At 46.7% G+C, this 17,383-nt stretch overlaps 1 protein-coding gene across 5 annotated transcripts in view; it reads right to left on the bottom strand.

Annotated features, from left to right (window-relative positions):
* etv1 (ETS variant transcription factor 1) overlaps positions 1 to 17,383 on the bottom strand; it is a 209,809-nt gene that overhangs the window by 44,890 nt on the left and 147,536 nt on the right. For all 5 annotated transcript variants that reach the window (XM_072509143.1, XM_072509142.1, XM_072509146.1 and 2 more), the window contains one exon: positions 7,434 to 7,502. In XM_072509143.1, coding sequence (XP_072365244.1) covers positions 7,434 to 7,502 — 69 coding nt within the window. The remainder of the gene's footprint in view (positions 1 to 7,433; positions 7,503 to 17,383) is intronic.

The raw sequence follows: 17,383 nt of genomic DNA on the forward strand, positions 1-17,383 counted from the left end.
CTTCACCACCAACATACAGTTGCAGTAGTGTGCGCCATCTACAAGATGCATTGTAGCAACTTAGCAAGGCTCCTTTTACAACACCTTCCAAACCCACACTTCTACCATTTAGAAAGCCAAGGGCATCAGATGCATGGGAACACCACCACCACGTGCATGGTCCCCTCCAAGTCACACTCCATCCTGACTTGGAACTATATTGATGTTCCTTCACTGTTGCTCGGTCAAAACCCAGGAACTCCCTTCCTAACAGCACTGTGGCTGTTCCTACTACACACGGACTGCAGTGGTTCCAGAAGGCAGCTCATCACCATCTTTTCAAGGGCAATTAGGAATAGCCAATAAACACTGGCATAGCAAGCGATGCCCACATCCCATACAAAGAACAAAGAACAAAGAAATGTACAGCACAGGAACAGGCCCTTCGGCCCTCCAAGCCCGTGCCGACCATACTGCCCGACTAAACTACAATCTTCTACCCTTCCTGGGTCCGTATCCTTCTATTCCCATCCTATTCATATATTTGTCAAGATGCCCCTTAAATGTCCCTATCGTCCCTGCTTCCACTACCTCCTCCGGTAGCGAGTTCCAGGTACCCACTACCCTCTGCGTAAAAAACTTGCCTCGTACATCTACTCTAAACCTTGCCCCTCTCACCTTAAACCTATGCCCCCTAGTAATTGACCCCTCTACCCTGGGGAAAAGCCTCTGACTATCCACTCTGTCTATGCCCCTCATATGAACATTATTTTTTAAAAGCCTACAAATGAACAAAAAAAAAAGCCTACAAATTTCATTTTAGAATCATATTGTTCATCTTACTATAGCTGAGGGTTTATTAAACCATGTATGGTGCAGGTTTAGGAGTAATATTCTCTCAATGCTGAGTCTCTCTGGTAGCAAGGGCAGTATTGGAGATGTGGCTGGATCGCTGTAGCTCCCATTTCCTGACAAGGGAGGTTCCATGCTGAGAATGGAAGACTGCAAGATAACCCGCAGTGCTGCACGTATTCAGTGTATTCACAATTTGCCATTATAATGCTAGTTTGTGTCATACTCTCTTTTCCAATAGAGCACTGGACAGTTTAAACAAAAACAAGGCCTCTTTTGTCACGTAACTGAGGTTCATTCTGAGACCTGAGGCACTGAAGTTAAGCTGTGAAATTGTGATATCTGAATACTTAATTGAAGGCGTTCATCTGAAATTTTCCACTCAGCTATGTCAGCAGATAGCTTCTGAGAGTAAAATTGAGAGAAAGAGAAATTTCAGCTGATTGCACTGAGAGTTTATATGTCACTATCCATGTTGCCTCGGTGCTGAAAGCAAGCTCATCGTACTTCATTTTAGATTATCACGCGGATACAGAATCACATGGGGTTTAGCTGTACACTGCAAAATAGAAATTAATCTGTGTGGAGGATGTCAGCATGCTCCCAACAGTTTCTACAGGTAAATTGCCTCGGTTGCCTCATGCTCTCCATAACTCAAACTTAACATTTTCCATTTTATATCTGGAATATATTGTGCTGCTCGTCAAACATGTCCCCTTTTATTGCAAAATTAAGAGAAAAATCTCTCTGATGTTTTAAAATATCTTCAGTGAGGTGATACGGAAACATGGAAAGGTCTTCAAGTAAGCAGTTTGTAGGTCACTCAATCCATTTACTCTTGGGCCCTGTCCATTATGGGTAGGTCACTCAATCCATTTACTCTTGGGCCCTGACCATTATAAGGAAGGTGCCAGTGAGGCCAAAAGCAGGCAAAAAGCCTGTGTGGACCTGTCAATCTTAGCGGCAGGGCCTTGTTATCATTTCTGTATTCTGAACTTTCCTGCCTGGCTGTGGCCAAATTGGCAGATTAGCTGGCGGGCAGCAGGAAGCCACAGCCAGGGCCCTTTGGGGACAACTCTTGGCAATCAGGAGATGGTGGAATAGTTACTAACTGGAGCTGGGGGTGGGTGGGAAAAGATGGCAAGTGGAACTGAGGGAAGCCACTAATTGGAAAGTGCCAAAGGAATGCTCATCCTGACCTACAAGGAATGCTGTAAAAGGCACTTACTCTGTGGAGCCCGCATCTCCCACCTCTAATGGGTTTTGCGAGCTTTTGGAAACCTGTACATCTGCCATTAATTTTAAATTGGGTTCTCAATGGAACCTCGGGAACCAAATTTAAATATGGTTTTGAAGTGTCGCACCTCTCCATGGATGCCCTGGCATCAAGAATCTTGGGCATTTGGCTACTTTAAAGGCTATATTAATAAAAGTTGTTGCTATCTGCAATGGTTGTGGGAATGGCATAGTGGGGATGCCTTCTCAATGTAAATGTGCAACATTCTCCGAACCCTGTTGAGGCCTTTGTGAGGAAGATTAATATCAAGGCCTTTATGTTAAAATGCCTCTATTTCATGAAGGGCTACACATCCAAAACATCAGTAACCAGTTCATTCTCTTGGATGCTGGATGTCCTGGTTTGCTGATGTATATTTTCAACATTTTCTGTATCATTTCCTTCTTATTTCATTGAATTCTGTGCAGGATTTCACCAATTCTCATGTCAGTTCAGTCGACCTATAATCTCGCCTATACAAGATGGCAAGATGGTCAAACTATTAAACAGTTTGCCATAATGCTGGATATATGCAACTACCAAAATAAGATGTGGCCATTGTCCAAAGCAGTCTAATAAAAATCTTTAGGAGTGAGATTGAACTTGGGCTGGACCACAAAATGAGTGATAGCAGGTTGGCTGCACGTTAAATGCCTTGTCCGACTTTCTTTTCCATTGACTTCAGTACAGAAGACTTAAGATGCCAGGCACATGAGAACAATATTGTACGGGATACTCCGTTCTGGAGCCTAACTCCCGGCAGCAGAAAATTGGGACTGGTCTCCACTGGCGCTGGGAGTGGCGCCCAGGTGCAAGCCACTCCTTTCTTCCATCTAAATTTATGCATGGGATGGAACTCGCTGGATTCTGTCGGACTCCCAGTATTGGGCCGCAATTTTGAGCAGACAGCCCAATCCCAAGGTCTGGTATACCTCTGCTGACAAGGGCATCCGACCCCTACTCACCATGGGAATGATGGGTCACCCCCTCGCAGCACGCAGCCATGAGGGTGACCTGACCCCCTCCCCCATTAGAGCCCCCCATCAGTCACCCCTGCTTGAAAGCTGAAGAGCAGTCCAAGCAGCACAGTGAAAGATCACTGCATTTTCACCTACCCTTCCCTAACATCTGCTATCTCAGACAAAAAAGTGTTCAAAGCAGCAGCTGTTACAAGTGTCAGAGACCTCCTCTAAAGCCAAGTACACTTCAAAGGGCTTCAAATCACTTGACAACCTTTAAAATGCAAAACTCCCATTCAACTTCGCACAGCAATACATTTCACTAGTCAATGATTGACAATTTTATTAGTCCAGAGACAGGTGCTTGGTGGATTGTTTATCTATCTTCCCTTCACATTTCAATGCATCCCAAGTACCCTGCTTTGATGCTGACCACAATGTTTATAAACACTCTTGATATGATTGACTCCTCACCAAATCAAAAGAAGCTAAATGTTTTCTGCTGTGAATAAGAGGAAATTAAAAAACTTAGGGTTGGGGTGGAAGAGCCTTCCGATGCATTGACCCCTTGACCCACATTGGGTTGCCTCTCTCGCAAATGTAATTGAAATTAGCCTTAAATGTCCTGTTTAAAAAAAATCGTAAGCACACTTGGGAAAACTTGCACCGAAGTCCGCCTGGTGTATTTCCTGCTGTGGGGACCCATGCATAAAGGTGGGGTGATGAATCAGGTTTCCAGCACAAGGTGGGTAGCACACTGAGGCCGCCGACGGGAGATCAGGGTATCACAATGGGTTGGTGCCGGGTTTGGGGCTGCACTATACCCTTTTTTCGGGGAATGGTCCATTCACCGACCGATCGGGAATCCCAATCACAGCGTCGGACAATGGATGATCCACTTCATTATTCGACAAGGACCTCAATAATTAGCTGGTTTTAAGAGCAGGAATTTGTTGGGCCATCTTTTGTTCTGCACTTCCTTACTTTCTTACATATATGCAGGTGAATATTCATGCTGACTCACACAATAAGTGAGAAGATTTAGGGGTTCATTTTCAGCTTGGATGCTGAGATGGTAATGTAGTGGAATAGATCGCCCATTTGGAATAGAACATATCCAATTTCCATCAGATCCAACAGTACAATTTTATAAATGTGGGCAATCCATTCTGCCCCAACAATTAAGATGAAAATGATCTCCATGGTTTTTCACAAGACTTGAGCATTATACTGTGAACTATATTGAAAAGTAGCAGAGTACTTCCAGTTTGATAAGCTCTTCTATAGACATCAAAATACACCTTCAGGAAAGCTCTTGCTTGCTACAGTGGAGTAGAGTTTAATTTTACTTGTCCCTTTGAAAGTGTAACTGACCAGAGTTTCAGGATTATCAGTCATTTGTCTTTGTAAGTTTGAAGGAAGATCCACAAAAATCCCAGAGAAAGAACAGAGGAACCCCCAACAAGAGATGCAAGTTCTTATTTTATAGCTGCTTAATTACTCCCTGTGTAGAAGTTCTGTGATTAGGCAAATTTTGAGACTATTTGTTTCTGGAAAAGATGCTTATCGTCATTGATAAGCTGTTCACTTGTGATTTGTTACTGTTTTATGAAGATGATGTTTGAGCCAATTAGTTAGAAGTGTCACATATAGTTTTCATGTGTGATACTTTCAACTGTGACTCTTTGGGAAATGATAGGTGTGAAAGATGGATGGATTTTTGCCATATTTCCATTGACTGTATAACCACATATGGAAACATAGGATCTACATTTGTGGAAGTCCTGTAAAAGGAGCCAAAAACTCTTGCAGACTAAATATGTTATTCCCAAAATAACATATTTTCAAAAGCGTTGCCTGCCGGATATATTTTTACTGCAAGGGAAGACGCCAGAGCAAAATTGTAATGTTCAGAATAGTATTGTAAATAATTCCCACTCTTCAAGCAATACCCTTCTCTTTGAAAACTGACAGCATAACCTTATTCCTTATGGACTGATGGGACCCTTTTATGGACTGATCTGATCTCTTCACCCGATGCCTGTGCCTATGTATTTACGTTGTGTATTTTATGCTTGCCCTATTATGTATTTTCTTTTCATGTATGGAATGATCTGTTTGAGCTGCGCGCGGAAAAATACTTTTCACTGTACCTCGGTACACGTGACAATAAACCAATCCAATCCCAATCCTCATCTCTCTGCACTCACTATCAATGTCCATGTCCAAACTCCCATTCTTCTCTGAGTCTCTCATTGCACTGTCACAGAATTCCTACAGCGCAGGAGGCCATTCAGCCCATCGAGTCTGCACCGACCCTCTGAAAGAGCATCCGATCTATAGATCTCTCTTGGATCCTTATGCGAACTGTGACCCCCTAATGCTGTCAATTATTTAAACCAACTATGATCCGCCGACTTCCTGGCTAAGAGGCCACCTCTGCAGGCTTGCTGTGTTCCTGACACAGGGGGGTGCTTCTGTGAGACAGCAGGAAAGTTGCAGTATGGGGGGAAAATGGCCGTGATTGAAGCCTTAATTGGCTTTGGTGCCTGCCCACCTCGGTGGAATGGGCTGCCGATTCCTGTGGCAGCTCACCCCTGGGAAGGTCAACTGGAGATGGGACTGCATGCAGAACTGTCTCAAAGGGTTTTCTCGCTGTTTGACCGGGCTCCACTCTCAAACCCGTCTCCACAGAGCTGGGAAAATGCTTAGGAGGAAAATACAATCCGGCATTTATCAATGATACTCCAAATCAAAAATTCAACAATTGATGTCTGTTGATCAATGTCATCCCTATCATTGGGAGTTTGTCATTGGACAGATAGAGCAGTGGGGGTTGAACAGCAAGGCCTAGCAGACCTAGCTGCAGAATTAATCAGAAAATACATTGGGCGAGATTCTCTCAGCCCAGGGCCGGGCCGGAGAATCCCCGCGGCCGGCGCGAATCACACCACGCCGCCCCGGTGCCGGCACGCGATTCTCCGCAGAGTGGAGAATCGGCACCATTTGCGGCGGCGTGGTTGGCACGGCGCCGGTCGGGGGCTGCTCTACGTGGCCCCCCCGCCGATTCTCGGCCCGAGTCCCGCCGGCGTCGTCCACACCTGCTCTCAGCCGGCGGGAACACAGCGTGGAAGGGTCGGGGGTGGCCTGTGGAGTGGGGGTCCGACCCCGAGGGGAGCCTCCGATGTGGCCTGGCCCGCGATCGGGGCCTACCGATCGGCGGGCCGGCCACTCTGGCTGGGGGCCTCCTTTCCTACGCGCCAGCCCCTGTAGCCCTGCGCCATGTTGCGTCGGGGCCGGCGTGTTGAAGGGAGCCACTGCACATGCGTATGTTGGCGCCGGTGCCACTGCGCATGCGCAGACCCCGCGGCGCTCAGTTCGCTCCAGGATCAGCAGCTGGAATGGCGTGGGCCGCTCTGGTGCTGTGCTGGCCCCCTGGAGGGGCCAGAATTGCTGATCCTGATGCCATGTTGACACCGTCGAGAAACATGACGGTGTTTCCGATGGCGTCAACACTTAGCCTCAGGATCACAGAATCCCGCCCACTGTTTCCATCTCTCAAAATCATTTGGTATGTATTGAGTTAAAATACTTAAATTTTATTTGCAGATTACTGATTGCTGTCCTTCCTCAGGGGTTGTTTACTGCTGGACTTTCGCAAAGCTTGCAGAAGGAAATAATGTTTTGTGTCACTGTAACATTTTTTTCAAAGTTGCAATCTGAAGCTTGCAAACTGATGCTCATAAGCCTCCATTATGAAAGCTTCTGTCAAACATTTACACTGAATAACACTGTCATTTGTAAAATCCCCTCCAATGACCACCCTCACACAGAAAGGAGACAATTCCCTTGAGCAGACTGGACCGCCAAATATGCAGACACAATGGCCAGGATTTTCCGGTTCTCCAGCCGCGTGTTTCTTGACTATGTGTCGTTTGCTGGCAGTGGGATTCCCGCTGCTTGTCAATGGGAGTTCCCATTGTAACCACCCCACGCCGCTGGGAACACAGGCAGGGGTGCGGTGACAGCGGGAAAACTGAATTACAACGACCAGAGAATTCCGGCCAATTTCTGGAAATTTCCTTGGACAACTATCCTGATTAGCAGCCGTAACTGCTATGGAAGAGTAACGGAGACTATTGTACATCGATCGGAGTTCCCACCCAACCTCCACTGCTTCCTCAAAAGAAACGTGGGCCATCTTGAGCAAAATACGTTTTGCAATGTGACAGGTTCCCAAAGTACTTGAATTAATTCCAATTTTCCCAGGTTTTCGAATTTTTTTCCAGACCAATTTGACTTTAGAATCTATGCTCGTACCAAATTCCTATTTATGACATAGTAGAGTAATAAAAAGATTCACTTACTGTCAAACTTTTCAGGAACTACACAGGTGTCATCATAAAAATGCCTCGGACCTTTTTCATACATGCAACCTGTTGGAACAGAAAAAAAAGGGGAGAATTACTACAGGCTAATTCCTTTGCAGTGACAAATTGCTTTTAGATTAAAAGAGACATCAGGGTAGGTTCATTGCCCCAGAGGTATCTGGGCAGCAGGCCAGAAGAAACCAGCCTGACAGCCCCATGATAGCTCCTCTGGAAGGTCTTGTCTGTCATAAGGGCCACATCTGCATTGGCTTCCAGACTCATTGTCGCTTCCACCTTACTGTAGACACACGTCCAAATTATTACTGCTGTCGGCTGTCTCACTTTACAGTGTTGAGTTCGTACTTCCAATTGCTGTCAAGATCATTACAGTTGGATGTTTCTGCACAAGGGGACAACTTTGACACCACAGCAGGTGACATGAAAAAGAAAAGGAAAAAAAAAACTTTTGACTCAGCTCCCCAAATCATCCATCAGTAAAATTGGATGTGGTGAAAACACACCTATTTTCTGACACACACCAATTTGCTTGAAAGGTCAAATGCTTCCAATTATTCCCACTAATTTCTCACCAAATTAGTCCTTGCAATTCTTCACAAAATCAAGTTCCATGCCATCTTGGTACTGAATCCTGACCTTTCCAGACCGGTAGTTCAAGAGCGAACAAAGTGTGTCTGGGAACAGAGCTTGTCCTTATCCAACCTCTCGAAACCACTCATAATTGCCCCAGGATCTTTCCCTAGCTATTTTTCTACAAGGTGAGAGACTCATTCACAGCATCCCAGATAACTTAGTTTGGGCCCTTCCAATGAAAAAGGAATATTCTTTTCACCTGATTGCCGCAGTACTGATCATAGCATTATTTCGAATCAGGAAATATTATCCAGCAAGAAAGTAAATTAAATATAGATTGATGGTTTTGTAGTGGTTCGACTGCAAGCTTGCACTAGCACTTTTATTTGTAATTTCTTCATCCAAACATTACCCAACACCTTTTGGGGATGTTAAGTCTATTTTTCATGGTGATTTTCCATCCGTGCATTTTAGTTATTATAAAAATTTAATCAATACTGTTTTTCTTTCAAGTCCAATCAAGGAGAAAAAGCTTCGCATAAATCCACACAGAAGAAAGAAAAATGGGGGCTTTCCCCCAAAAAATTCACATTGCCTGTTCTTTTAAATCCGGTTCTATTTATATTTTACCAATTTGAAACAGTTAATCACTTTGCCACTGTGGAATGATGAACCTATTCAGATGGGTTGTCAGATAGTAAATCACAGCACAGTTAAACTTATCTACAAGCACACCTCAGAAAGTAGACCAGGCCACTTGAATTATATATATATATATATATATATATACCCATCAAATCTGCAGAGTGAATACTGAATCCTCAATATGCAGCATGAACAGAGGTTGCACAGCCTACACTTGGGAGTTCGAAAATCACCATTAATGGGAGCCCATTCTACACAACGGACCCCCGTCAAAGCACACACTTATCAAATTAAACACCACAGGTTAACAAGAATAAACATTATTGTGTAAAAGATGATGACAATTGTACGTGACATAGAATTTTAACAGTCTACCGAAAGAGAATGTGCACTGTCATTTACTGGACCCATGCCATTATCGAAAGGGTTAATCAATACCCTGATAAAGTAAACTGAAAATAGTTCAGTGCCATGTAAGGCACTTCAAGACTTCCTCCATGTAAACAGGACATTTAGGAAAAATGAGATTGTACAATATTTATTTCAACGTAATGTTTACATTCCGGAAGTGCCTGCATACCTCCAGTTCAAAACACGGATATAACAGTCATACAAATACAAAGCCCCAAAACACACAAAAGACAGAATAAGACAAAATTAATTTTTAAAAAAAAAGTTGCTGAAAAGCTTTACAATGTGGCTTTTCGTCTCAGATAAGTATCAGTTGAAAGCAAATTCTTCTGACGCTATATTTCCTGTTGAAAGCAGGTTTTGCGGTCCGAGAGAGGTGAACAATTATGAAGACAGTAATTTGAAGTTGTCAAATTTATGACATTGGGTTTTGAGGAAGAGTCATTAGTAATTCTGCATTCATGTAGATGATTGATTTGTTTGATTCCATGACAAGTCGTTACTCCATGATTTGTTGCATGTCTCATAATGACAGGAAAATAAGTATACAAATTGTGAAACTGGTTACATTACTGATTATGCCACACGAGACCCTACTAACTAGGAAAATTTTAAAATATATTTCATGGAAATTATATCATAATGAAGAGCTAATGGTTTTATAAGGGGAAAACATTTCAAAGTAATGTCACTAGATAAACGAGACCTGCATTTATAATGTAATATACAAATTGTAGACCTAAATCACTGTCTTATGTAAATTTAACATTATGGGCAGGATTCTCGCAAAAAACGACCAAGTGCGAGTTTGACGGGTGTTTCCCACCGGCTTTTTGGGTGAGATCCTGGGGCGTCATTCTCCGACACCCCGCCGGGTCGGAGAATGGCCGTTGGCCGCCGTGAATCCCGCCCCCGCCGAAGTCTCCGGTACCGGAGATTGGGCGGGGGCGGGAATCGGGCCACGCCAGTTGGCGGGACCCCCGCTCAATTCTCCGGCCCGGATGGGCCGAAGTCCCGCCCAGAAATTGCCTGTCCCGCCGGCGTAAATCAAAGCTGGTATTTACCGGCGGGACCAGGCGGCGTGGGCGGGCTCCGGGGTCCTGGGGCGATCTGACCCCGGGGGGTGCCCCCACAGTGGCCTGGCCCGCGATCGGGGCCCACCGATCCGCGGGCGGGCCTGTGCCGTGGGGGCACTCTTTCCCTTCCGCCTCCGCCACGGCCTCCACCATGGCGGAGGCGGAAGAGACTCTCCCCACTGCGCATGCGCGGGAGTGTCAGCGGCCACCGACAGCTTCCCGCGCATGCGCCGCATTTCCGCGCCAGCTGGCGGGGCACCAAACGCCATTTCCGCCAGCTGGCGGGGCAACAAACGCCATTTCCGCCAGCTGGCGTTGGCGAAAATCCCTCCGGCGTCGGCCTAGCCCCTCAATGTTGGGGCTCGGCCCCCAAAGATGCGGAGCATTCCGCACCTTTGGGCCGGCGCGATGCCCGTCTGATTGGCGCCGGCTTTGGCGCCAGTCGGCGGACATCGCGCCGTTGGGGGAGAATTTCGCCCCAGATCTCGATTCACCCAGACTTAGTCATTTTTTGGGGTATTGGGGAGTTTCTCCCAGGTCCAGACACATTTTGGACTCGATTCAACCAAATGGTATCTATGGGTGCAATTCTCTGGAAACATTTCCAAGTGCGGTAGCAAGTGGGAATTGCCGCAAGCTTCCCGTCGCTCGGCCCAATGAAACCGGCAATACAATTCAACGTTAATTGGTCCACTTAACGAGGCCTCACGGGCTTCTTGCCGCAAATAATGCCTCGCCAGCTGATTCACTGGGACCGCACTCGCCAGCCCCCGCTAACCAGGTCGAGCAGCACTTAAGCTACACTTGCTCAGCCAACCTCAGCCAGCTCGCAACAATGGCGCCGAGGAGACCGGCCCCAAGATTCGGGGACACTGACCTGGGGAGGTTCTTGGACGCATTGGAGCCCACGAGGGATGTCCTGTTATCCAGGGGGCCCCGGAGGGTGAGCCACAAGGCAGCCAGTGCTGCCTGAATGGGTGATGGCAGCCATTAGTTCCAACAGTATGACAAAGAGGCCTGGCCAGCAGTGCAGGAAGAAGGTCAACGACCTACACCAGGCAGCACAAATGAGTAGACACCAATGCCAGCTCCCCCCCTCCCCCCCCGCACAAGGGAGCATCCACTCCCCCAACTCTCCAAGTGACCCGCAGCCTTCCCTCTCCCCTCCTCCCCAACCCCGCCTTCACACACCCTTTCCCATCACTGAAACACATATGTGGCTGACGATGCCCTCTCTGTGTCCCCGCAGGAAAAACTCTTCCATAATCAGCGGTAGAGGGTCCAGACAGGTGGAGGGGTGCATGACTTGAGAATCCTCACCTCCTTCGTGGAGCGGGCGCTGGAGGTGACTGGGGTGGCCGAGGACATATTGGTCACCCATGTGGAGGCTGGCGGCTGCCGCCGAAGTGAGGAACCACTGGGCCCCACCTGGAGGACCTGTTGTTATTGCCTGACTGACTGACCCATCCCTCCCACTGACCACATGTCCATTCTCCCGCAGATCCTCCAGCCGATGGCGCTGGCCCATCCCGGGCGGTCCCATTGCCTGACTCCAAGGAGAACACCTTGTAGGAGAGCTCCGAGGATGCTACCGAGGTGGAGGCACAGCTGTCACTCCCACCCTCCACCAGCACAGATACACACACCTTAATGGGACATGTCAGTGGTCTGGGTCGGCTTCTGAGGCACAAATAGTGAGCACCACACTGCTGTTGATATACATGAGGTGGAGGTAGGAACCCCCAGGCGGGACAGCAGTTGGAGGGCTGCTGGATCTCTGGACCCAGCTGGGTCTCAGCCTGATGCTGAGCCTCTGGAAGTGGGTTACCTGGAGCTGATGGAGACGATAGGGAGCAGCCATGACATTCAGAGGGAGATGTCAGGGACACTCCAGCAGATCCATAGCAGCTTGGAGGAGCGGCCAGCCATATGCAATCTTCTGGCAGCTGACCAATTATCAGTGTGGAAGGGAGGGGGGAACCACTCAAAGACAACATGGAGGCAGCAGGAGAGGCAGTGGAGGTGGCATCAGGTGATGCAGCAGCAGATTCTGATATTGGAGGCCTTGCATTTAATGGATACAGCCTGCCTACCTGGAAAGCTGCAAATGTAAAGGAAATGTACAACAGAAGGAAGACCTCAGGTGACAGTTCAACAGTGCTGCCTTGCAGGCTCACATCCAGGTTCCAAGGTGGAAGAGGAGACCTGCCCACCAGAATAAGAAAGTCTGGACAGAGATTGTAGAGGAGACCGGCAGCTGAGGGATCACCCCCTGAACTTGGATCCAGTGCCCCAAGCACATTGATTACCTTATTCAGTCAAAGTGAGGACTCCACACTTCTTTTCCTTTGGGGCTTGTAGGTGGCAACATGAGAGGGTGGAATAGGTGGTGAGGAGTGGCCACCCAGTTGGTGACAATGGCATCAGAAAGCAGCATATTGTGTCAGAGGCATGGTGGCTTCTCAGTGAGAGGTGCCTGTCTGAAATTTGTGACCCTTATGCTGGAGGCATTTTTGTGTCCCCATCACATACAGCTGGGCTGCCATCAGCATACATGTTGTGCTTGTCTCCCTGGGGAAGCTACCAGTGTCCACCTTACTTCTTGCGAGAGAAGGCAGCCATAAAATGAGAGATCTGGCCAAGGCAGGTGGAAAGGTGTCATTTCTATCCACCTTGACCCCTATGGAGGAGGTGGCAACAAGATGGCCAGTCCACTGCTGTTAAGGAAGCAGAAGTGCCCAACAAAGAGGGCAAGTGGATGAGTACACGCACATGACACAATGAGGCATAGTGCTCCCCTGGGCAAACACAGCTCTACAGCAGGGATAATTGGAACGTCACGAGGGGAAGCCCAGAAGGCTTCCATCTATTTCAGGTCAGGGTCATACCATAAAGAAACAGCTAGAGACACCAGGGACCAGTGGCCACATCTGAGGAGAAGGAGGCAGCCTCAGAGGGTGCATCATTAAAACATAGAATTCCTACAGTGCAGAAGGAGGCCATTCGGCCCATTGAGTCTGCAACGACTCTTTGAAAGAGCACCCTATTTCAGCCCACTCCCCCGTCCTACCCCCATAACCTCACCTAACCTGCACATCTTTTACACGTGACCTTGTTTCCACCACACCCTCCATGAACACGGCTACTCTCATCATGGTGATTATCTATATACGCTTAGATTCATGCACACAACCTAGTGAGCACAGCACATGGCATACATATCAGAGAACTGCTCCCTGAACAACTGGGGTAAAAAGGACCTTCTTTTGAGAGTCTTTAGCTTCCTCCACGATGCTCTTCCAGGATCTTGTCCTCCTCTGTGTCATCTCTACTCATTTTCACTGAGGTGCTGTAGGTCAAGAGGGATGGATACTACTGCACCCATATCTGCTAACAAGTAAGTGGCACAGAATATTTAATGTCAGGATAAAGTCCTTCAGCACCTGCCACACCACTCCCTGTAGACCTCAGGAACTTTAAATAGTAGCACAGCCACCAAGGCCTTCTACAAACTGAGCAACAGCCAGTAGAAATCAATCCGGAACTAACTTGAAAGTCATGATAATCCCTTTAAATAGTACTGGTGGGGTGTCCTCTTGCTGCTGAATGCCTGGTCAGCTGTGAGACATGGAGAGAGTGTTAACAGGAGAGCAGAGATCCAAAATAGGAGAGCTGGCATCAAATCTGCATTAGATAGTGATTCATGTGATGATCTGCCTACTCTGAATATCTCTGATGCTTGCTCCCTGCATTCATGTTCATTCCTACCCAAGATGGCAGCCAGCACAGTCCGCATCCGACATTCAGAATTATATGCACGGACCATATATACTATGTTAGAAACAAAGCTGCACTTGTGTCAACAAACCTACGATTGCTAGGCAACTGATTTTTGCGGTCAATGCATCAACAGTAACAACATGCAGTTGAAAAGTGCCCTTAATGTAGTTAAATACACCCATGGCGCACTTCACAGAGGGGAAGTAAAGAGAAAGCGAAGTTTAAAGAGGAAATTCCAGAGGTTAGGGCCCAAACAATTGAAGGCACAGCCACTGATGGTGGAGGGACAGGATTGCGAAAGAGGTCAGAATTAGAGGAGCTCGGGGGTGTGATTCAGCCACCATGTCGCACCCGGAATCTGAGAGTCCCAAATCGGGCTCTGCACCGTCCTGATTACAAGTCACCTGACTCACTCCGCCGTGCGTGATCTGGATATCACCTTCACTGCGCGGAATCCAGATCAGCACATTTCAATAAGCCGTTAGGCTCATTTAAATACCTGGACACCTCTTTCACTGGACACCCGGGAGTCAATGGCTGCGCCAGCGAGACCTCGATTGCGTGCAGTTTAGCACTGGTTTCCACAAATGTGGACCAGGCATGATGGCATCTCAAATGTGGACTTGCAAGCCATTAAAGGCCCCCGGGTGGTCGGAGACAGGTACCCTGGCATCCCCCAGACACCTTGGCACTGCCAGCCTGCACCTTGGCACTGCCAGCCTGGCAGTGACTCCCAGCACTGCCAGGATGACGGGGAACTTCCAGGGTGCCAAGGTGCCCAAGTGTCAGGTCGGCACTGCCAGGGATCTGGCCCAGAGGGGCTTTGCCCATTAGAAGTGGGGTGAGGGATTTTCCAGGGAGCACAAAAAGTTTGGGGAGGTGAGGGGGTTCCGGAAAGCAGGGGGTGGAGTGGGAGCTGAAACGGGGATGGGGCTGCCGAGATTGGGGCTGCCGGTCAAAATGGGAGGTAATCGACGAAAGTGGCCTCGGTGGGGAGAAACTCCCGGAGGCCCTCAAAAAATCAGCAAACTGCTGGTCCATAGCGGTGTGAATCCTGGCACTGCAGTCGCCGAGAAACATCCCGTCAAACACACCCAAAACCGGTTTTAGTTCAAGTTGCCTGAACTGCACCCAGATATTTCAAAAGATTGTAGGAAGTGATGAGGATACAAAGTCAGAGGTGAATGAGGACATGGAGGGATTGATCAAAGAGGTAATTTTTCAGGAGTACATGACATTATTATCACAAGAGACCCTTTCACTTCCATCTCTTAAGATTTTTCGAGAAAGCATTTGGGTGAGCTTCGCAGCATATCCACACAAACCGGCGAAATGGCAGATCAAGTTATGGAAAATAATCAAGAGGAACTTCCATGGAAATTATGGCAATTAATGTTTAGGGTGTAGCTCTATTTCATGGCCTTTCCCCAAAATTATATTATTTCATGCTCATTTTCACTGAACTGCATTTGCCACTTATTTTGCTAGTCTGTCTGAGGCGCCTTGCAATTGGCTGCATTCTTCCTTAGTTTACCCTAATCTGGTATCATCACCAAACATCTGATATTGTTTCCGATTATGTCCACATTAAATAATATAAACAGATTACAAAAGAAGCCTAGCATGGATTTCTCAGGCACACCAGTACCAAGATTCTGCCAAACAATAAGCATCTTTTTACCCTACTTGGCTTTCTGAATCCTGGTCATCTATCTGTGCAGCTTATTAATTCTTCCCTTAACTTCGTACTAATTCTGTTCTGTGGCATTTTATCAAATACCATCTGAGCATCCATATATACAACACTGCATTCTCTTTAACTGTACAATTTGAATTTTATATATATATATATATATGTATGAATACATGCTGACTTTGGCTAATTAGTTCAAGCCTTTCCAAGATGAATGGAATAATTCCATTCATCTATTATTCTTGTGATGTCCTTGTTTATTATCTCTGCTACTGAAGCTGGATGGAGTTGAATTTTTTTGACTTTTAGTCTGTAAAAATAAATCTCAAAAACTAATAAACAGATTTCATTGAAGCTTGGTACACAGACAGGGTATGGCCAAGGAAGAACTGATTAGTTTTTGGTGAACATGCAGAGCCAAATCCAGATTCTAGAACTTTTCAAAGGATCGACTAACATTGGGAAATGGGGTGAATTGATCCCCCCCGCCCCACCATGAATATTGTAGGTTGTTTTGCTTACAATGTTGTTGGCAGTTTTAGAATGTTGCAGATTGTCTCAGCTGCTGTAATGGAATTTGTAACAGCTGTCAAAACTGTGAGCAGAGTTTTCAGAGCAGGTTGTTGCATATGGAGTGGCCTGAGAAAGAAGCGCTTAATAAAATGATTTATTTTATCGGCTTTGTCGTTACAGAGTATCAACCAAACAGGAAAAAGTTTCAAAGAAGAGATGTGTAACTGTAATAATATTGAGTTAACACAGCCTAGTGGAGATATGCATTCCACTGAGTGCCCCCTTCACTTGTTACTTACTTTGACCCCTGATATTTGAAACTTATTCATGGGTGAGCAAAAGGTTCTATAAACTTTGCCAATCATCTTAAAAGATCTCCTTATTAAACAGCTAATAAGGGTCACATTTTTTAAAAGCCATTTGCTATTCTGTGCCTATCCTGACACATGCAGGAATTGCCAAAGCAAGTGTAGCCGTCAACAAATTTTGAACATCAGTCTGGGAAGGAAGAGGAGTAAGTCTGTCAAACAAACTGAGAGTCAATAGAGCAATAGTCCTGCCCACTCTGCTCTACACATGCAAGTCTTGGGACTGTGTACCTTCCATTCCAAGAAGCTCAACCACTTTCATTTGAGCTGTTTTCAGAAGCTTTGAGTACCAGATACTGAGTGCTCACCAGAGCTGGCACGATAAGCATCTATGCTATACTGAGGCAGTCACAACTGAGTTGGGCTGGTCATGTAGCCAGAATGCTGACACTCGATTGCCAAAACAATTCTCCTACGGGGAGCTCAAATGGGGTGCAGTCCCATGGCAGTCAAAGGAAATGCGACAAGAACACTCTGAAGACTTCACTGAGGAGTTTTGAAATCTGGGAGATGCTCAGTGAGGATCACTGCACCTGGTGGAACTAAATAGAAAGCATTGCAGCCTCCTTTGGTAGCAAGCATATAGCAGAGGTGGAGAGAAAACACAAGAAGAGGAAATCCAGCAACTTATCCAATATTCAGTCAATTGCAGTATTCTGTCCTATTCGCAACAGGACATTTTGGGTGCAGATCGGTCGAGACAGTCATCTATAAACCAGCGAGAACTCTACCAAACATCCCAGATGATGAACATGGTCATCTTTGCCTCAAAGGACGAACAAGAAAGATTCCAACCGATCCCCATACAACTTGCAATGCAGTGAAACTGCACCAAAATTACATTTTCCTGAGAAACTTGAACAAAGGAAG

The sequence above is a fragment of the Scyliorhinus torazame genome, chromosome 6 (genome assembly GCF_047496885.1).
Source record: "Scyliorhinus torazame isolate Kashiwa2021f chromosome 6, sScyTor2.1, whole genome shotgun sequence".
NCBI lineage: Eukaryota > Metazoa > Chordata > Chondrichthyes > Carcharhiniformes > Scyliorhinidae > Scyliorhinus > Scyliorhinus torazame.